This window comes from Vulpes vulpes, chromosome 1, assembly GCF_048418805.1.
Source record: "Vulpes vulpes isolate BD-2025 chromosome 1, VulVul3, whole genome shotgun sequence".
Taxonomy (NCBI): Eukaryota; Metazoa; Chordata; class Mammalia; order Carnivora; family Canidae; genus Vulpes; species Vulpes vulpes.
The window spans coordinates 80,778,119-80,800,001 of NC_132780.1; the positions used below are offsets into that span (position 1 = coordinate 80,778,119).

At 43.0% G+C, this 21,883-nt stretch overlaps 1 protein-coding gene across 1 annotated transcript; it reads right to left on the bottom strand.

Annotated features, from left to right (window-relative positions):
- Positions 1-1,953: 1,953 nt before the first annotated feature.
- On the bottom strand, positions 1,954-21,693 carry IYD (iodotyrosine deiodinase). Its single transcript, XM_025997836.2, has 5 exons — positions 21,366-21,693; positions 12,419-12,610; positions 10,114-10,273; positions 5,917-6,073; positions 1,954-4,157 (listed from the first exon to the last, which is right to left on the bottom strand). The coding sequence occupies exons 1-5, from the start codon at positions 21,544-21,546 to the stop codon at positions 3,975-3,977; spliced, it is 873 nt and encodes a 290-aa protein (XP_025853621.1). The 5' UTR covers positions 21,547-21,693; the 3' UTR covers positions 1,954-3,974.
- Between the last annotated feature and the right edge of the window lie 190 nt (positions 21,694-21,883).

The following is a 21,883-nucleotide window of genomic DNA, read 5'->3' on the forward strand; positions in this document are numbered from 1 at the left end:
TGATGCCCTCTGGGCCAACTTCAAATAGTTCTGCAGCTGCCACCTGAGCCCCAGCCACGCTTCTCCTCTGAAGAGGAGGGTGTCTGTCTCTCGCCCACCCTTCTTACCTTTGCTCACCTAGGGATCCCAAAGTAGGACTGCCTTGTGATGACAGTGGTGCCAGCCATCACCACCACCAAAATAAAGACACCCACCAGGTAGGAAAGCTGTGTACTAGGCACTGTACTAAACTCTGCGAGCTAAGTATGATTACTGCCATTTTTCACCTCTGCTAAGCAAGTAGCTCTAGGTTACCAAAGAAATAGAGGGGTTTTTTTTCTTTAGATTGCAGGTCGAGCAGGGATATAAATCCAGGCCAGCCCCTCAGCTCCTGTGCCTATTACACCCACTGCCACCCTTGTTTTACAGACATGACCGTGAGTGATACTGCCACACGAGCCTGCACCATGTCCTCGTGTCTCTCTGATCTGCTAAAGAAAGTCTCCTCTCACCTGTTATTATTAGGCCTTTATTACCAGGATCAGAATAATGTGTGCTGGAGGTGGAGGTGAAGCCTAAAGGAGGGGGAAAACCAGCTGAGTGGATGATGCTGAAAGATGAGAGAGAAGACCAGACCCCACAAGTGGAAAGGAACAAGGACTACAAGTGGGCCTGTGTAGGGATAATTTGTGGTAAAAGCTTGAGACAATTAACAAATGGGGAAGGTATACATTGGGTGCACCTACTGTACATTGTTGGTTAGATACCTATTTAGAGGATGATGGATAAGAGGGTTTTAAGTTTTGAAATTTCCTTTGCTGTATTCTCAAATGAGACAATAAAGAGAGTAATCATTTATCAGGTGTTATTGGATAAACGAGATCCATCTGATGTTTCTTTGGCTGCAGCCCTACACACCACTGGATTAAGTGGCTGGGCTGTATACACATCCCACTGGCGTCTTCAGGGAGCAGCGTCAGGCGCTCTCCTGGAACATTCACAAGAGTCTGTGGGCTTGGTATCTATCTCAGAGGCAGACTCCAGGCCACATTAAGGTTTGTCTCATTAAATAGACCCCTGCAGAGTTATCTAGAACCCAATCAGATATGGCTAAAGTCAAGCCTAAATCCTTAAAACAGCCCAAGCTCAAGCTAAGATAGCAGATACATTTCTTCTACAGTTTAAGACCACTTAGTGCACTTAGTGCATTAAAGACAAGATTCTTAAAAGGTGTCATTTTATTTTCTTTGCCAAACATGCATAGTACCTAGTATTAATCATTGTAAGACTAACACCACTAACAACAGTAACAGCTAGCACTGTTACCTACCATGTTAGGAGCTCACGTGGCTGGGTTTTCCCTTTCCTTTCAAGTGATTGTACTTTTTTTTTTTTAGAATTTTTTTAAAGATTTTATTTATTAATGAGAGACAGAGAGAGAGAGAGAGAGAGAGAGAGAGAGGCAGAGACACAGGCAGAGGGAGAAGCAGGCTCCGTGCCGGGAGCCCGACATGGGACTTGATCCCGGGACTTCAGGATCACACCCTGGGCTGAAGGCGGCGCTAAACCACTAAGTCACCTGGGCTGCCCTTTAGAATTTTTAAAAAAGATTTTATTTATTTATTCCTGAGAGACAGAGAGAGAGGCAGAGACATAGGCAGAGGGAGAAGCAGGCTCCCTGTGGGAAAGCCCAATGTGGAACTCGATCCTGGCACCCTGGGATCATAACCTGAGCCAAAGGCAGATGCTCAACCACTGAGTCACCCAGGCATCCCTCAAGTGACTCTGTACTTGAATGATGGCACTCGGACTCCCTCCACTGGCCAGATTCACTCTCTACCCTACATTCCAGAGGCAAATTTCCCTTGCACACCTGAGCCCCCCTCAGCAGGGTGAGTGAAAAGCAGCACACAGCTCTCTGGTCTCCAACAGTCTCGAAACAGTAGCAACAGAAGTTTATAAATATAACGTCACTTTCTTTGCATTGTAATGTCAAAGTGTGTTTATTATTCTGGTACTTGGAACTCAGAATATCTTTTTCTTACTAAAAACAATCTGAAATACAGTGGTTGGGCTCCCATTCCAGCCCATGTATGTCCAATAAGGCCACAGTGTAGTTAAAACAATGCTGATTGACAATCAAGAGTTGGAACAAATACCAGTCACAATACTAATGATTTTTTTAATAGAAACACAATGTAAGAAAGTTTGCATTTTTAAAGTGTGTAGCCTTCAGGAAACGCACATTTAGAGAAAAAGAAAACTACAGATGGAAGATTTTGGAGATTCTAAAGGAAACTTCTAGATCCTTCAAAGGGCTTCAGAGGTTGAGGGCATAGGTTCTTGTAATATCTGATTATATTTTAAAGGAAAAAAAGTGCTCCTTTTCTGTGATACAGATTTGTCACCAGCTCTGACTCTTATCAAAAGTATGGGGCAGCCTGGGTGGCTCAGTGGTTTGGCGCTGCCTTCGGCCCAGGGTGTGATCCTGGGGACCCCGGGGTCGAGTCCCGCATCGGGCTCCCTGCGTGGAGCCTCTTCCTCCCTCTGCCTGTTTCTCTGGCTCTCTCTGTGTCTTTTCATGAATAAATAAATAAGAACTTAAAAGGAAAGTACGAAGGGCTTTTCCTAGGCTGTGTGACTCACATGAGGACTGAAAGGAAGCAGGAGAGATTTTTTTTTTCAGGAGAGATTTTTCTTGAGGAAGCTGAGAAAAAATATAGGAAGGGATAAAGAGGTGTGTAGAAATTGCAAGGTGAAAAGTCATCTGAGCTATGAGTGTGCCCGTGCATGCAACACCCCGGAAGGGAAAGCAGGGTGATGGGCAGAAGCCAAGGTCTGGCATTCCCAACCTAACACCTCGTACCCTACCTGTCCCAAATCACTTGACTGCCATCTGGAGAAAAGAGAAGTTTTTTATGGGCTGGAGTAGAAAAGAGGGGAGACACAGTTTAGTGCTATATATGGGAAACATTTTTTTTAAGATTTTATTTATTTATCCATCACACACACACACACACACACACACACACACACACACACACACACACGGAGAGGCAGAGATAGAGGCAGAGGGAGGAGCAGGCTCCCTGGAGGGAGCCTGCTGTGGAACTCAATTCCAGGACCCTGGGATCACGACCTGAGCCAAGGCAGACACCCAACTGCTGAGCCATCCAGGTGTCCCTGGAAAACAGTTATTAGGAAAAAGGAAACAAGCTCTGATTTGTAGTATCAGCCAATTGCAGTGGTAATTCTCCCACCAGAGGCGTTTTCCAGCCACAAACAGTTTAATAACTGACTGACAAAACTCCCAAGTACTTAACAACCCGCCTCTAGAAGCTAGTGTGAGCCAGCTCCAACACACCACTCGGTGATGCAACCAACGCTTTACACGTTCAGAGGGTTGCCAGTTGGATCCACCTACCGGAGCATGTGCTTCTTTGTTCTGTGACTGTGACATTTTAATTATTTTGATGGTTACTTATTAAAAACTGGCAGGATATCCATGGGGCTTAGTAAAAGAGTATAACTCGAAAGCATATTCTGGCCGAAAAGCCACCAGAAGTCAGAGGGCGGAGGCTATTTGATGAATCTAAATTTAAATCCAAGAATGGTCACAGCTGAGTTCTCAGGGCTACATTGAATGCTCTGATGACTCTTTACTGCTTAAAAGCTTTTAAAATGTAAGAAAAAAAAATCACCAGTGATTTTTCAGAAACAATTTTTAAAACTTAAAAACCAAGGCCTGTTCTTAGGAAAAGTTTAATGCATTTCCAGAGTGGATGAGAGTACCCGTTGCCCTCTTAATATATTTGTTCACCTAATCACACTCTTGGGAGCAGGGCTTCTCAGACTCCAAGAGCCAGATGATGTGGAAAGATTTCTTGAGTGGAGTGGAACGAGACCTAACACCCATGGAAAAAGCAGCCTGCAGACCCAAGAGAAACAAGAGAGGACCAGGCCATCGTCTGCCAGCATCCCTGATGGGCTTCTGCCTACACGGTCACCATGATCTGATCCAGAGGTTTCCGTATTAGGTCGGGCACCGTGGCCTCCTGGCTGGGGTACCCCACAGGGAGCAGCATCAGCAGCTTTTCGTTTGCGGGGCGTCCCAGGAGCACCCTCAGACGGGGGCCACAGTTGAGAGGAGTGGTAGTGACAGTCACCAGTCCCGCATTCTACAACAGGAGGGGAGAGAACACATTGGCAGGTCAGTGGGCGAAGTCACGGCTTTTTTTGTAGTCTGGGGACATTCTGGTCCCTATTAGGCCTGCTTGTCCCATCACTTCCCTGAAACTGCTACCTTGGGCAATTGTATTTTGAACCTTACATCCTCTCCTCAATCTCCCGGTCCCCACATTCTTTTAACCAAACAGTGAGAAGCTTCTTGAAGAAGAAAAGTACTAGTCTGATTTTTTCATTGATGGTTGAGAAATAGGAATGGTTATTTCATGGAAAGAAATGTGGGGAATCCAAAGATACCAAAGGAACGGCCCCCAACCCAGGGAGTTCCTATGCTTCTATAACCAACAGTGGAGGCAGAGCATCATCCCCAGCTGAAAATACCTATTCCCAATGTCAGAAGACCCAGTGGCCCAGGGATCCGTTGGGGGTGGAGGGATTACTCCATCAACTTCTCCAGATAATGAGCCCCTCTAGATAATAACCACCTAATAAAAATCATGTGCAGCTTCAAGATGCTTCCCCAGCAGACTATCTCCATCCTCTCTGTTTTCCCAGCCAAGAGGATCACTGCTAAACCTGAGCCAGACAGAGGTTCTGGAGCTGAGTTTGAGAGTCCCACAGGAGAGGCTCTTTGGTCCATCACTATTCGATCTGTGCAGATGGAAACTTCAGCAAGATTTTCCTCTTTGCTCTCACAAACAGGACCTCCCCTCAGATTTATGCCAGAGGGGACACTAGAGGGCAGCAAACTCAACACTAACGAGACAAGGCTGATGCTCAGAGCTCAAAAATCTCTGTGAACTGGGCACCTCTTGCTTCACCCCAAGATGAATGAAGGGTGGGGCCGTGTGGTTCGACATTGCTCATCATTTCCTTTACTGCATGCTCACAGATCAGAAAGGAATTAAGACGCCACCTCCTCCAGGCCGACTTGTTGAGTAATCGAAGAGTGTATTTCATTTTTGTGTAACAATGACTATATTCTACAAGGTGTTTTCTGCATACACATTTCTCCTGGAAAAACAGGTAAGTTTTTGGAAATAATTGTCCCTCGAAAGTATGATCACTCACTCTTCCAATCTTGTTGGCTTCATTTGTTTTTCATTTGTGTGTTTCCTGTCTCTCTCCACCCCGGGACAGCAGTCCCCATCCAGAATGTGCACACAGTTCACAAGGCAGAGCTCCCCAGCACCCCACCCCCTGGGGCCTGTCACACTAAAGGAGCTCAGAAACTATGGGTTGAGTGGATGAACTGAATCGTGTAAACGGTATACCTCAGTCCTGCTCTATTTCACACTTAACATCGCTCTAGCTACTCCGTAGCGGTTGCAATATAATGTCAACTCGACTTTCCAGGAAGAGTTCTATGATGGAGTCCTCTTCACAGCCTTTAATCATTCCATTGACGTAGACAACGTGAACACAGCTAGGCAGTGTGGCCCCGGAAACCCTTGAAGCTTCTTGTCTTTACAGATGAAGGCAAACACCATGACCCTCTTTCCCAGCCTGAAGTGATGTCCTAAGGGAATTTCTGGAAGAATTCCAGCTTGTTGCACTATTATGCCCACCGTGTACCCAGATTTCCCAGGTCACTTGTCACACCAGAGCCACCTTACTTAGGAATTCAACTTTAGATAAACAACTTCCAAATGTCTCCAAACTAGAAACTCAGCTGAAATTTGTGAATAAGGCCACTGTTTGGCCTTCAAGCACCACTTCTCTCTTTGGGGCGAGGTGGAGTGGGTAACAAACCTGCAGAGCAGCCAGGAGGATGCCGCAAGCAATGGAAACACTGATCTCATTGTAGTAGTGGACCTTTCTTTTGCCATTTGCAGCAAAACCATGTACTTGTTTGAAAATCAGAATCAAAACAGGAGCTGTGTCCAAGTACTCCTTAATCCAGTTGGTTCTGAAGGGGACAAAAGATAATCCAGAGACAATTTGCTCTTAATGATTTTTTTTTTACAACCTTAGCTTATTTACATCTAAAATAAAAGCATTTTCTGGGGACATCTGGGTGGTACAGTCAGTTGAGTATCAACTCTTGGTTTCGGGTCAGGTCATGATCTCGGGGTCCTGGGATCAAGCCCCATGCTCAGCGGGGAGTCTGCTTGAGGATTTCTCTCCCTCTCCCCCTATCCCTCCCTCTCTTGCTCTCTTTCTCTAAAATAAATTAATCTTTAAAAATATAAAATAAGAGAATTTTCTTGTCTTTTATATTTCAATTGAAAAAAGCAAGATTTTTATTTGTTTATTTGTGTTTTACTCATATTTTTCTGTCCAGGCTCATTCAATCCTATGAACATGTGTTAATAAGGGTGTAGTATGGCAAAGCACATGAAATGCAGAAAGATACAAAGATGGATCCTGTAACCCAACAGGAAATATGTGAAATTTGGCAAACTGAAACCTGGTAAGTAGAATTAAAGAAATATAAGTCCAGTCATTAGGAGCCCTCCAAATGAAGTGTTGATAATTTTTGAATAAGCAGATTAGAAGAACATTTCCAAGTTTCCCTTGAGGTGGGGCACTGAAGACAGGATGAAAAGGGGGCACTGGGGAGGGCATCCTTTGAGCCAATGAGTAAAGGTCAATTTGGGACAGAGGATGATTGGCAGACCAGGGAGTTTTCAGAAGCCTGGTAGACTGGAGGGCGGGGTGCATGGTGGAGCACAGGTGGCCCAGCAGGTTACATACAGACTGTACAGTTTCCTGGACTTCATTTGGTAGATAAAGGAAAGTGACCATAAGCTCTGAGCAGAAGCATTACATAATCAGCTCTGTTCCTGGAAAAGGCAGACTGGTGTGGGCAAGGGACCAGGAGAATTTGGGGGAGGTATAGAGGCTGGAACTGACAGGTCTAGTAGAGGAACAAAGGAAAAGAAAAAGATGACGGCGAGGCTTAACCAAAATCACAGGTGCAGAGATGGTAATGCTGTCAGTCCGGTTGTGGAGAAAAGAAGGAGAACTTTCTGGGAATGGGATATAATTCGTGTGAGATGTAAATATTAAGTTTAAATTTTTGCTTTCCATCTCAGGAGTGTATATCTTTCCCGATTCCATTACCCTATCCCATACATTTGGCAAAAGCTTTATTCCAGCACAGATATTCAAAGTAGTACTCGTGCAATGTTATATATTAGAATTTTTCTTAGGATATGGATACATTAGGTAATTAATTAACAAGAGATGATTTCATTTTAATCCTAGTTATGCTTCCTTGTTTTTTAAAAAAATATTTTATTTATTCATTGATGAGTAGACAGAGAGAGAGGGAGACAGAGGCAGAGGGAGAGGCAGGGTCCCCACGGAGCATGGAGACTGAGGTGGGACTCAGTCCCAGGATGCTGGGATTACAACCTGAGCTGAAAGCAGAGGCTCAACTGACTGAGCCACCCAGGCATCCCTGCTTCATTGTTTTAAAACACACTAAACTCACTTGTGCAGTTTTCCATGTCTCTTAACTGCTACAGGTTACATTTCCAAAGTTACCCCACCGTGCTTCAAGAAGCTTAGTCCCATTGGGCTATTACCAATCCTTTGCTCCTTACAAACAGGGAGAATGTTCATCATTTACCCAGAAGATAAACCTTGGACCTGATAGGTTTTGCCGTGTTGGGCCACCTACTGAATTTCCTGCGACTCAGTTCCCACATGTGTAAAAGGCACTACGATATATTCACCTCATACAGTTATCATGAGACGGAGATAAGTAAAAAATATAAAGTGCTTAGAAAAGTACCTAACCTAGTACATACTACTGTGTGTGTTAGTATTATTACTACTATTATTATTTCACAGTGAATAATTTTTGAAAAATCTTTTAATACAAACTGAAGATTAAACAATATACCTTGGTGCAAAGGCAGATTAGTAAGTAATTTTTAATGATTTTTGTACTTCTTTTTTTTTCTAGACATACATTGGTATCTAATATTTCTGGTTTGTTCAATTTTATAAGAATTTATTATGACATCACATTAAAACTAATCAAAATACAGCAACAAGACCTATGAAGAAAAGGACAGATAGCACCTTCTGCCTGGGATGGAGGGCTTATACAGCAAACAGAAAAATATAAGGTTTGACAGGTGGGTTGGACCCAGGTTGTATATTGGGTCTTTAATGACAGCTACTGGTTTCAGAATTGACTCAAATAGAATGTCAGGACATATGTTCATTTGCAATTCAACAAACATGTATTCAATTACCTACTATGCATCAGCCCTATGCTAGATGGTATAGTTTAAGACATTTTAAATCTGGACCCCTAGAGTTTTTATGTATATATGTATGTATACATATTGCCTGCAGAGAAAGTCTATCAGCTTCCTAAAAAATGGCTTATAAAATAAGAAGAAAAGTAAACTAATAACTAAAATGCTATGTGATAAAATGGCCATTTTCTTTTTTTTAAAAAGATTTTATTTATTTATTCATGAGAGACAGAGAGAGAGGCAGAGACATAGGCAGAGGGAGAAGCAGGCTCCCTGTGGGAAGCCTGATGTGGGATTTGATCCCAGGACCCTGAGATCACGCCCTGAGCCAAAGGCAGATGCTCAGCCACTGAACCACTCAAGTGTCCCAAAATGGCTATTTTCAATGCACAGAAGGTGTGTATTGTTTTGAGCACAGAGATGAGAGAGTGACTAATTTTGCCTTTCTTGGGGACTAATTTTGCCTTTCTTGGGGAAATTTTGCAAGGGCCTAGCAGCATTTCGTAGGCACTGTGCATGCATAGGGCAGGACATCTCTCTAACTTAACTTTTACCCATCCCATTTTTCCCCATGAATATGCATACAATTTTTATGTTTGTTATTAATATCCTGCACTAGTTCCAGAGCATGAAAAGAAGTTACAACTCCATGAGGCATCAATTTAATAGGATTTAAATATCTTATGAAAAAATATGTCCTCTGGAGCCAAATAAATGAAACAGGAGCAGAGCCAAGACATCCTCTTCCTATCACCCAGCCCTGACTGCTGAAGAAGAGGCCTCCCCTTCTCCCCAGGGCTGCAGTCTCATGGCCCTTTCTAGTATCACAGCCTCGTGTCACACTGGGATGTCAGATAACACTCCAGAACTGGCCACTAACAGCCCATAGCTGAGATTCAGCAGCATGAGTGCCTCAGCTCTTCCAAGGATAGAGCAAGCTTCCCTTCTCAGAAGTAAGAACCATCATCACTGGCCACCGTCCCTCCTCCCACTCAGCCTCAGAGCACATGGGAGACAAAGGAAATGGCCTTTTGGGGGGGGGAGGCCAGTGTTTGTAAAGAGCTCTCGCTTGGTAAATGACGCCAATGAGGAGGATGAGTCTACACAACTGAACAGTGAGTATTTTATTGACAGAGGTGACTGAACAGTTATGGAACGTGTCTGAGATATTACGAAGGCTGACTGCCCCTCAGTGGGGGAAAGAGGACTCCACAAATCACTCTTAGTTGCAGCTCTAGAAAAACTGAAAACTCGCTGGACCTACCCTAGTGCACCAAGGCACTGCATTAAATCTAATTACAGTGAGTTTCACCCCACTTCCCTCCAGAAGATAAGGAAGCCCACGCGGTTACTAATGCCTAATAAATATTACATATGTACTAAATTTTTACTCTTACTATGTACTAAAACTAAAGCCTACTTAGTAAGATCACTTGGAAGATGTTATCACTTTAGCAAATGTAATCTACTTCAGTCAAGGTCCTGAGAAGTATTTTACAAGTATTTGGGAGAAAAGTGAAGTCCTCAAAGTTTTATTTACTATTACTTGGGTCAAAGCCTACTTATTTACCAGAGATGCATATGGCATTTATTACGTGTCATCACTGCTCTACATGCTTGCAAACATGCTTACAAATGTCATTTTCATAATGAAGCAAATCCTAGACATTCCCATTTTACAGATGAGAAAATCAAGGCACAAGAGGTTAATAAGTCCATTAACATTTTGTACCTCAGCTTCTTCAGGTCTGTAACCCACTGGCGTCCCATCCTTTTCAAATAGTTTATTTCCTCCTCCTCCTCAATGATCTCTCGAATCTTGTGCTTCACATCCAGGTCTTTCACAATCACAAAGGTCCAGGGCTCTGTGTGGGCCCCACTTGGGGCGGTCCCTACCATCCATTAAATTAAAATCAGAAATTAAAACACAGGAAAATGTCAGAATGCTCATTAAGAATAAATATAGCAAGTCATGGTTGCTCAAAATGAAGTTCGATCACCTAGGGAACAAAGTGCTTGGCTGCAGACACTGCTATGTTGCTGCCACTCTGTTTCATTCTGTATCATTTAGGGGATGCAAACCAGCTAAACCGAGGTCAAGACTAGTGGTTCTAAGGTTATGGGAATTTACCATCACTCTCTATGTGGGGGAAACATTCCTAAATAACCGTACCATGACCACCAAGGAAACCCAGAAGGGAAGTTCTGACAGCCCAAATTCTCCAAAATATTATTTGTTTTGATATTTTTGAAAAAGGAAAAGGTCATGAAGCTTCTTGAAAATGATAAAAATGTCGATGGTAAACTGGCTTTTAAAACACTTATGAAATGAGGCACCTGGCTGGCTCAGTCCATTAAGCATCTGACTCTTGATTTCAGCCCAGGTCATGATCTCAGGGTAGTGAGATCGAGTCCCATGACCAACTCCATGCTAAGCTTGATATTCTCTCTCTCCCTCTGTTCCTCTCCCCGCTCACTCACTCTCTCTCTCTCTCAAAACAAAAACAGAACTCACCTTTAAAATAAATAAATAAATAAATAAATAAATAAATAAATAAATAAATAAATCTCTCATGAAAGGTAGCTAAACTGTAACTTGTTTGGTAGCTATATCAGAACACTGAGTGTGGCACTGTGAGGTTTGTGGTCCTGCTGGGCACACATGAGATCTCTTGGCCCTGGTGCTCAGTACACATAAGTCTGTCTTCAGCTCCCATGGGCTATGGGAACCCTCAACCCACACTTGGATCGGTTTCAGTATTCTGGGACAAAGCTTCCTAGTGTATCCCGGTGCCTGAGGAACTTGAATTCTCTTTCATATTCCAACTGGGGCCAGTTTCTGATGTGGGTATAATTCTGCTATCCTAGAGATGGCCTGCTGTTCCTAATGAGAACCACAGTCCTACCCACAGGTAGGATATTTCAGAAGCAACTATTCCTTTCTCCCTAGTGAATAATTTGATGACATAAACTCTATACCAAGGGGGTCAGGATTGCCTGCTTGATGGGGCTCTTGTTTACCTCCCACTACTCCCTATGGTTGAGAGGGCACGACTGGATTGTGAAATGCAAGTCAAAAGCTAAACATAAAGCCCAAATTTCTGAAAAGAGTGATTCCAGTTCCCTTTGTACCCATGTTATTTGTTCACTAAATATTTGTGTCATTACACATTGGAAATCAAGTGTTCCCTAATGTTTTTGATTATGGCAAATTTATCTGCACAATATATGTATACACACATATATAGACACATATATACACAGAGGGAACTTAGTGACTGCTATTGGTAGATACACAACTAGCCAGTGCATTTGCACTCTTAACTGAAATGAAATGCTTTATTGTTGCTTCCTTTCAACTTGAGCAATGGATTCACAATGGCCATATGATAATTTTTGCAAATGAACTTAAATGTGATTTATATAGGAATAATACTCCAATGCTCCAATAATCCTCAAATAGAGGGATTTCTCTTACATCTCCTCCCCCTTTTTCCATAACTCTTTTATTTTCCTGTGTGGAGCTATCAATTTGTGTTGAAGATGGGTTTGCCTTGCTGTGGTTTACTTTGCAAATTCATATAGGTAAATGCCACTAGTTTACCTATACTTAGTTAACGGTACTAAAACATCATGGTATGCAGTATAAAAAATTTGGTTCCAAAAAGAGAAATGCATAAATATGAGTGTGTGTGTATGTGTGTACATGTGTTTCAAAAGGAGGAGAAAGTAAAGGGATGTTTCTCTTCCAGTGTATAATAGTATGCTCAGGAATTTTTATTTTTAATAAAAGATCATAATATTAAACAATTTCAGAAGTTTTAAACTGTTGTCACAACTGCTCCCAGGAAGTTTGTAATAGTCACTAGTTTGTAGAAAGTGGACATCATTAGGCTTCTGGCAGCCAGTTAACACCTGGGTAAGACTTTATAGATAATCGTATCACTCTGGGCTTTATTCACTAAGTTTAAACTTTATTGCTCCTATGTTGTCACTTGCAGCTGACATTCTTAAAGACACAATGTTCAATTACAGACCTGCTGATTTGATGACATTATCAATGACTTCCATGGGGATTTGTTCATTACTTATGAATCTGACAGATCGCCTTTTATTGAGAAGTTCGTAAAATTCCTGGGATCTCTTAATCATTTCCTTCTCAGGATACCGGGTGTGGGAGAATGGAATATGTTCAACACTTTCCTCTGACTCTTGCCAGTCATCATCATCTGCAAATAAGAACAAGAAAGGCAGCAAATTAAATGATCTCTCTTGGTCATGAAGGGGAGCAGGGGATGCTGCACCAAAATATGGCTTTTGCGCATAAGGATAACATTGAGCTGATAATTTTTAAGAAACAACAGATGCAAGAGAAATTCTGAAAACCAGAGTAAAAGTTACCTTTTTGTAAGGGACATTTACCTTTACAAAGAATACCTCCATTCATAAACCTTCTCTATACCACGAAGAAAAGGATGATTCTCACAAGAAATTCTCATCAGTGGAGAAGATGGACTTAAATCTGCACAACAACCTTACCCTTGTTTAAAATACTGTGCTCTTCTTGATAACTTCCCATAACTGGGTCCTCCTCCCCCAGCATCTTTCTTTTGTTGTTAGTTGAAGATGGTATTTAAGGTGGTGGCTTGGGCTATTTCAGGGACTTACTCAATTTTCCTGGGTCTGTCCCATGTATACAGGAGGTATACATACTATTAAACTCCTATTTATTTTTCTCTTAATTTGTCTTTTATTGGGGTGGGGGCAGGGTCTCATCAAGAACCTAGAAGGGTAAAGGGAAAAATATTTTTCCTCCCCTACAGTCATAAGGTGGCCAATGGGGAGAAGGAAATAAAGTTCTCAAAAATGTTTGCAAGTTTATAGTTTCAAAAGCATCAAGAAAAAATGAAAAGAATGGGTCTATAGAATCCTGAATTCTGATCTTGACTATTGACTACCCAAATTCCACACTGGTTATAAATCAAGAAAAAGAAAATTTTACCTACACAATGAAAATTTCAATTAATGGTGAACTGGTATACTTGAAACAATATCTTGTTAGCTGAAAATCATTAAATCATGAAATAAAGTATTTTTAAAGTCTTTTAAAATATTAGTGAACTGCTGGCAACATAGGAAGAAATTCCTAGGCTAAAAAGGGGAATATGAACCTGCAGAGGCAAGTAGGCACAGAAGTCACATTTCCCTGATAGTATTTGCCAATCTCTACATATTTGAATTTTTATTTTTATATATTCAGAGACTGTGGGAGACAGAAATCAAAGCCTAGACCCACACACAATGGGAAGGCTAATAAGCTGGGACCCCAAGGGTACAACCTTAAAGAAAGCGTGGATCATAAATATATCATCCCTCAATGGTTTATATCCTTTGGTGGGTCCTGCCTTGAATGTGGCATTTAGTGGTCCTGCCTAATACCTCCGGAAAATACCTCCATGGCCTAGCAGAAGCAAATGCCAATATACAAATAATTTTAAGTACAATTACTAGCAACCCACCAAACACAATTAAGCATAAAGAGAAAACATATTGAGCAAGAAACAACAGAAATGATATTTAAAAACATCTCCAAATATTAGAATTATCCAATTCAAATGATAAAACAACTATGATTACTATGTTTAGCGGGGAAAAAATACAAACATATCTGTAGGAAAAGATAAAAGGTGACATAGAAAATATGAAAAAATAAACCTCTAGAACTGAAAAGTAAAGTGATAGAATTAAGAACTCAATGGATGGATTTAAAGCAGGATATATATACCTAAAGAAAAAAATCAGTGAACTGGAAGATAACTCAGGAGAAAATATCTGGAATGGAGCAAGGAGAAACCAACAGATAGAAAACATAAAAAGCAAAGCAGGGTGAGGTATATATTAGAGGGAGACAACCATTGAGAGGAAGAAGGAAGAACCATTGAAAACTCACTGCAATAGCCAGGGTGGGATAATGTGCAAAAAAAAAAGAACGACAAATTCTTGGAGTATCTTAGAGATACAAATCATGAGACTTGCTAAAGCGTGTAGCTTGGAATGGTGGGAGAGAGGGACTAAGGATGAAGCCCAGGTGGTGGGCTTTAGCATCTGGGGAGACAGTGGGACTGTCTACTGAGATAGAGGATGAGTGATGAACCATCTGAGGGAAGAAGAGGTAAGAATCACCAGTCCATCACATTTGAGAGGCTGTGAGCTGTTCAAGCAGAGATGTCTAGTGTGAAAGTAAAAGTCTGAGTCCAGAAGGTGTGATGTCACTTTGGGCACCCTCACATAAAGATGAGAATGACAACAGGAACAGAAGAAAAAGAACAAGAGGATCCAGTGCCTGGCCCTGACGATCTCGAACATTCCAGGTGGAATCCAGGTAAAGGATTAGGTTTCTCCTGCACTTGCATGCACATATTTCATTCTGAGGTCTCCGAAGATTGACCAGGGAAGGGAAAGGCAAGAAAGAATGATTTCAAAGACACTGAAAACCTCAATGACAATACCATGTCAGTAAGTACCATGGTTTGCTCATTGCTGTTAGTGACAAAATTCCTTATACATTTTACTAGCCAGGGCAGCTTGGACCCAAACTATACACATTTCATGAGAAGGCCCAGTTACTTAGTTAAAAGGAAGTGGGTGTGATTGGGGAGTGGCAGCAAACACCTATCAGCTTTCTAGCAATGAATTCTGAACCGAACCCAGGTGTCATCAGTGTCAACCCTGAACTTATCAAATGTGTCAACAGAGACTTTCAACACCAGCATTACCTTCTATATCATTTGTTATGAAGTCTCACGGTCTCTGTCCTTAGTAAGTGGTAAATGAGCAAATGCATGAAATGCCTCATTAACTCTTTGAAGGGTAAGTTACCAACTCTTAATACCCATTCAGCATGTGTATAAACTTAAAGGCAGCCTAGGTGCATGGCGTGGCAGTTTCTGTAGCTTCAAAAATCCAAGGTAGGGGACACCTGGGTGGCTCAGCGGTTGAGCGTCTGCGTTTTGGTTCAGGATGTGATCCTGGAGTCCTGGGATTGAGTCCCGCATCAGCCTCCCCACAGGGACCCTGCTTCTCTCTCTGCCTGTGTCTCTGCCTCTCTCTCTCTGTCTCTCAAAAATAAATAAATGAAAAACAAACAAACAAACAAATAAATAAAATCTTTAAAGTCCAAGGTAAGCGTTCCCACTGTAGCAGAATGAAACAGCTGCTGCCTGAACATTGTCAGCGAGCAGGGCAGAGGCATGGCCTAAGCAGTGCTGGGTTGGAGTGTGCTGAAAGGCTTGCTCCTGGTGCTTCTCCCAGGGCAGATGGTCTGCATCTAACCTGGAAAAGGGGGCAGGCGAGCCAGGTTAGGAGAGAAAGCACCCAGGGAAGGGCAGGGCAGTGAACTGATACCAAAGGTACTACTTTTCTCCTTCCCCTTGACCTCTTAACTGCTCCAAGAGGAAAGAGAACAGCCTCTGTAACTCGAGTCATTCTGTTTCCATGCTAGACCAGCCAAGCCACTCTGGGGAATTCCTTCAAGCATAAAACCCATCTATTTCAAAGCAAATGCTTGCTATTATGGTCTACTTTTTGCTTTAAATCTGTGTTGCCACACTTGGGGTTTGCTGTTGACACCAGGAACAACTCCTCCTTTATCATTGCTTTAATGCCAAGGAACCCTAAACTGCACCATAATTAGGTTTGACAGCCAAGAAGTTCTAGGCCACGTGTATTCTCTAATGTTTAACACAAAGGTGGGTTTTGGGGCTGCATCTCTGCGTAAGTGGCTCTTATGTTTCTGCAGTTCCACTTCAAAACCTTTGCAAATGAGCCAAATATTTTCTAGCTCTGAAGCTAAAAGGCTAATTTGTGTCATGTCATCCTTGTTCCCTCCTCAGAATTTTGGGAAACATTGAGGAGCAATATTAAACCTGAGGGTGATGCAGCTCATGCAGGAGACAGATTCCGAAGGTGGAGACTGAGCAAGGTCACAGCTCAGCCCCAGCTCTGAGAACACTTCCTTCCCAACTGCCTCAGCACTCCTTCTGTTCCCACATGGGCCTGTCAGTCATTCGATTCCCTGCAGTATATTTCACTAGCAGCTCCTGAGGTGTGTGGGAACTGGGGAGTCTGGGGGTGTTCAGATGGAAAGTTTCTGGATAGAGCAATGCTATTGTAGGGGTTTGGGGCAGGCTGCCCCAAAAGGTGCCACAGTGGCATATTGATTATTTGGAATTGAAGCTACTTGGAAAATAGCTGGTACAAGAAGGACACTCTGGCCCTCCTCTGTCCGCCTGAAAGCAGAAAATAAATCTCTCATGAAAATAGAGAGAGATCCTTATCACCAGAGACAGGGACTTTAGAGCCAAGAAAGCTGTATAAACAAACCTGTTACTTTTTACTTGTCTACTACCTCAGCCTAAATTTTGTTTAGACTTCCTTCCTAATTGAAGGAATTCCTTCCTCAAGCATTTGTTTTCTTTGTCCTGTCACTTCCTCTCAAATTTATTGTCTGTCTAAAATGTATAAAATCTGCCTGCCTTGGTCATTTCTTTGGGTCTCAATTTTATTATTGGGCCTCCGTGCATATGTAATTATTGTGGGGTTTTTTTCTCCTATTAATTTGTCTCATGTTAACTTAATTCTAAGACCAATTTGAAGAACTTTGAAGGGTAAAGAGAAATTTTTCCTCCCCAGTACTATCCTAAATGAATTTGACAGAACTTGTTTCTGAGCCTCATCATGTCTTGTGGTATCCCCAGTGCCCCCCACCAGTGTTGATCCTCACTCTCCCCTAGGACCCATCCAGACTTGATCTCAAAGACAACGTCTCCATGCAGGTCCTTTCCCTTTGCCAATTTCTCTCATCTGAATTTACCTGTCCTTTGCCCTAAAGTCTTAAGGTCTTATAAGAGTCTTGGTAAACCAACCATTTAGAATTAACAATGTAAAAGTATTAATGGCTGTGTGTGTGTGTGTGTGTGTGTGTGTGTCAAAGGTTAATGAAATGAAAAGACAAAACTAGATTTATTGCTTCCTATAGCAAAGGAGAGTCTCTGTGAACACAGTAGAATGCTGACCTTTTATAGTGTTGTTGGCAGTGGTGTGCTACTAAACCAGCCCTAGGAGGGCTTTGGGGAACCTGATTCATAGTGCTAGCCAATTTCCATTATGGAAATACTCTAATCATGTCCTGATTTCAAGCTGATGATTCCAAAATGCCCCCCCAAACTCCTGAATATTTAACAACTGGTCTTGTTCTGAGGGGGGCGTTTGGGGGGGGGGGGGAGTGTTACTTGTTTGAAACTGTTGTTGATTGGCCCTTAGAGGGGCTGGTACTGAAGTGATTTCATCCCTGATTGGTTGGTTTTCAGAACAAGAAGAGGCCACTGATTGGTCAGCTTGCTAAACTTTCACTGATGTGAGTTGTTATTGATCTATTGAATAGGTTTGAAACTGGCTCTGACAGCTGCTTATTACCTCAAGCACATAAAAAACTGTCCTTTCCCAAGTCTGTGGGAACATTTTAATTCTCAGGGGTTACCCACACTACCCACACTAGATTATTTTAACCAGGCCTCTTTTTTTTTTTTAATGGCAAACTACAAACTTTGAGGTTGTTTATTACCTCAAAATATATATACAAATATATCATATATATGCACACAGGGAGGTATTAATTTGTGTATGAAATTTATAAAATCATATACATACACATACATTCATACTTATATACATATATCTACCCTTACCACTGAACTCACTTTTCTAACACATGCTTTTCCCTTGCTTCTGTCCTCCACTTCCTTTCCTGCCTTTCATTGTTATGATTGAGTTTTCCCCATTTTATCTTTCACTTGGAAGTTACACAGTGTATTAGGTTGAACCATATGAAATTGCTAACACAAGCCTTTCTTAGTAGTGATTGCACCATCTGGGACAACCAAAATTTCAATTAGGACAATAGGTTTTGAATGGTTCATAAGACTAAGTGAAGACGAATCCCCACCAACATTAAAACACATCCTGATGAGATGTGTTCCCTATATCTTCTTTTATTTCCATTTCTATGCACTTTATTGAATCAGGCCTGACTAGACTATGTTTATGCAGGATTTTTAGCTTGTTTTAGGGACACAATCTGAGGCTTTCTCTTTGTCATCTCTCCTCCTTAGACCTCTCCTACAGTTAAACAAGAAACTGAAAATAAATATACATATATATATATATATATATATATATATATATATTTAAAAAAGAAACTGAAAGTAATAGCAGAACACATGTTTGACGATCGCCAAAGGAAGTCTGTCCTGAGGTCTAGTAAACAGAGCCACTCTGCACCCCTCCCAAGCCTCCCATACACATGCTGAATCAGATCTATGAATCCGGAGTGGGAATTCTTTGTGAGCCAAAGCTGGAGGAGGTTGCATTGGTACCCATTATTTTCCTTAATACACGCTAGAATGGCTTATAATACTTATTGTTTTGTCTCTTAAAATTAATTTTCAGCATGGTTTGAATCTGGTATCCATTTGCTGCCATCAAAAGCAACTCCATGTTTCTTCAGTAATGGAATCATTTCTCTTCTGTCCCACTCAGTCCTCTGTAAGCCTGCAGTACCAGCAGTGAATCCTCTCTTAGACTGTGTCCACCCTTCCAGGGGTCAGGAGCAGGGAATTGGGTGGCAGAGAAGCCTGGGTTTAAATGTTGCTTCTCACCGATCACCTATGAGACCTCAGCAGGTACCACTTAAGCGAACAACAAAAATTCCAGCGACAGACTGAACTCTACATTCAGAGCAGAGGTGCCCATGGCTGCTGAGGAGGCCACTAAATGTTCAAGTTATTCTTCTGTGTGAGGACTAGAGAATAAGAGGCAGAGGATTTTGCAAAAATGAATAAGTAGGCAGAGGACAGAACCAGATGGAGCCATATAGCTTTGTTATGTGTTCCCAACCTTTAGGCCCAGCCCCAGGTCCCTGGTTCCCCACCAACCTCACCAATCCTTCTTGTATCCCCCAACCTACCTCTGATCTCTCAGGAAATTTGAGAGCCTCCTGGTGGTCTCCTGCCCACTCTGTTCTAGCTTATTCTTCTATTAGAAAGGCAACCTAGCAACTGGCTGTGTGCCTGGACTACAGAGCAGACAGCCTGGGTCCTGGCTCTACCACTACCTGCTTGAGCAGGTAACTTAGCATAGTTTAGCCCCAATTTCCTTATCTGTAATATGGGAAAATAATAGTGGCTGCCTTGCTGTATTGACGTAAAGACTGAGTGGTTTACTATACATAACGTGTGATGCTGAGTAGACACAGCCAGTGTTCCGTAGGAGCCTGCTGTTGTCATTATCCTGGAGCTCCTTCCCCAGATGGTCTTCTCCATGGTCCCTTTTTCACACCACAGGCCCTCTTACCTGCAGGTGCCCCAGATTCCCCTCAGCAACATCCCCTTAGGGGATTCATCAGTTTTCCAAGTTTCAAGTATCACCCTGGGCTGATGACTGTCCAATCAGTATCTATGGATCTCTCACCTGGACTACCTTTCGCTCTCTGCTTAGATGTGTCATCTTCTCAAATTCAGCACGTCTTTGTGTATGTTCAACCTCTTTTCTATGAATCCTCTCCCTTCCCCCATTTATGATAGCGTCGTTGTGCCTCCTCCAGCCTCCAGCTCTCATCCTCTCCTCCTCCCCCTATCCAGTTTATTACCAAACCCTGTTGTTCTTCCTTTAACTTTGCCCTGACTCACTCCTTCCCCTGCATTTCCACTGCCACCGTCGTCCAGGCCATCCTTACCAGGGCAGACCATCACAACTGCTTCATAACGGATGTCCCTTTGTTCAGGAAAAGTGCTTCTCAACTGGGCACTTTGCAGAACTGACATTTGGGTGGGATGTCCTTCAGTGAAAGAAGGAGAGGCAGGCCTGCTACGAGCTGCCTTGCTTGAATCCTGTGCAGTACCTTCAGCATTGCTGGCTCCCAGCACGGAGTGCCAGGTGAACCCCCGCCCCATATCCTGAGATTAGGGCAACTCTGAACACGTGCACACATACGTGCACACAGGCTCACCAACACACTCACATACATGTCCAGGTGGCCTCTTCGGAGGGCAGGAGCATCACTAGTCCAGCTGAGAATCACTGAGCCTCTTCTAAAATTGAATCCATTCCACCAACCCACCTCAGATGAATCTCAAACACCGATCACTCAAGCCTCCTCCAGAACCTCTCCCTGCTTGCCAGCTCCTTACCACCTCTTCATCCTCGGGTCAGCCACTACCGGGCCCATGCTCACCATCCCATTTCACTTCCACCCTTCCCCCACCAGTGAGATCCCATCTTCTCAGCAACTTTCCCAGGAGTTCTGTCCCTGCTTTTATGCTCTTTCTGCTCCTCTTAGCTGAGATGCGTCCTAACCATGACTATTCCCGTCCTATTAACCGGCCAGGCCTGACTTGTCCTTTCTCTGCTGCCCCGCCACACCCCTGTGCCTCCTGGAAGCCCCTGATGATCAGTTTGGCTCTTCATTATGTTGCTTGTTTATTGGCTTGTCCGCTAAGTTGGACACCCAGCTTTGAGGAGCTGACGGGCCTCTCACCCACAGGAAGAGTAGAGAGCCCATAGACTGATGCCACCTTTTACATTTCCAAGTCCTTGATCCAACCTCACCACATCCCCCGTCACCACCATGAGCCTGTGATGTGCCCCTTCAGAAAGATTTTAACAGCCAGAACAGGGTCAAGGAGAATGGCAATCTCGCCGCAGCTGTTTATTGACTATCCAGAAATCAATCGGAGTGGTGCCAGCAGATGCCAAGCCGACCACCTGAGAGAAATGATCTGTCTCTGTCACATGCTAATCCGCACAGCAGAGGGGGCTGCTGAAACAGACCTGCACGTGTTTCCTGCCCTCCCTAAGCCCTGTCACCCCCTGGCACCCATCAAAACAATGCAGAAGGTGGCAGCTATGCAGCTTTGCCCGTGTCCTTACCTTCTTCTACTTGCTGGAGGTCAGTACTGTCCTTTAGGTCCTCATCCACCCAGGGACGAGTCTGGGCCCTGGCTCTGGTCTCCCCCTTCCTCCCCTCCATGCTTCTTCCATCAGCATTTTTAAAGATCCATGCAATCAAAATGCAGACGACTGCTACCAAGACTGGAGTCAGGAAAAACATGGTCTGAGACCGACTCTAAACGGTGCACACTCTTCCCACACGGAATTTAAACAAACAGAGCCAGGAACGAGGAACGGTGGGGGCTGGGGTGAAGGAAGCGAGAGGTGTGCTGCCGGGGGAGGTGAATTCTCTGACTCAGGACTTTGCAAAGGAGCAAAGATCATGGCATGTGCATTCAGGGTGTGTTGGGGGGTTGGTAATGCACAAGTACATTCATTTTTAAAAATTGCGCTCAATCAGTATATTCTTAGACAATAACTGCCAGGATCTGAGTAAACACTTCAAGGCACCAGATCTTACTAACAGTGGTTGAAGGGGTTTGATCTTCCCGTATAAC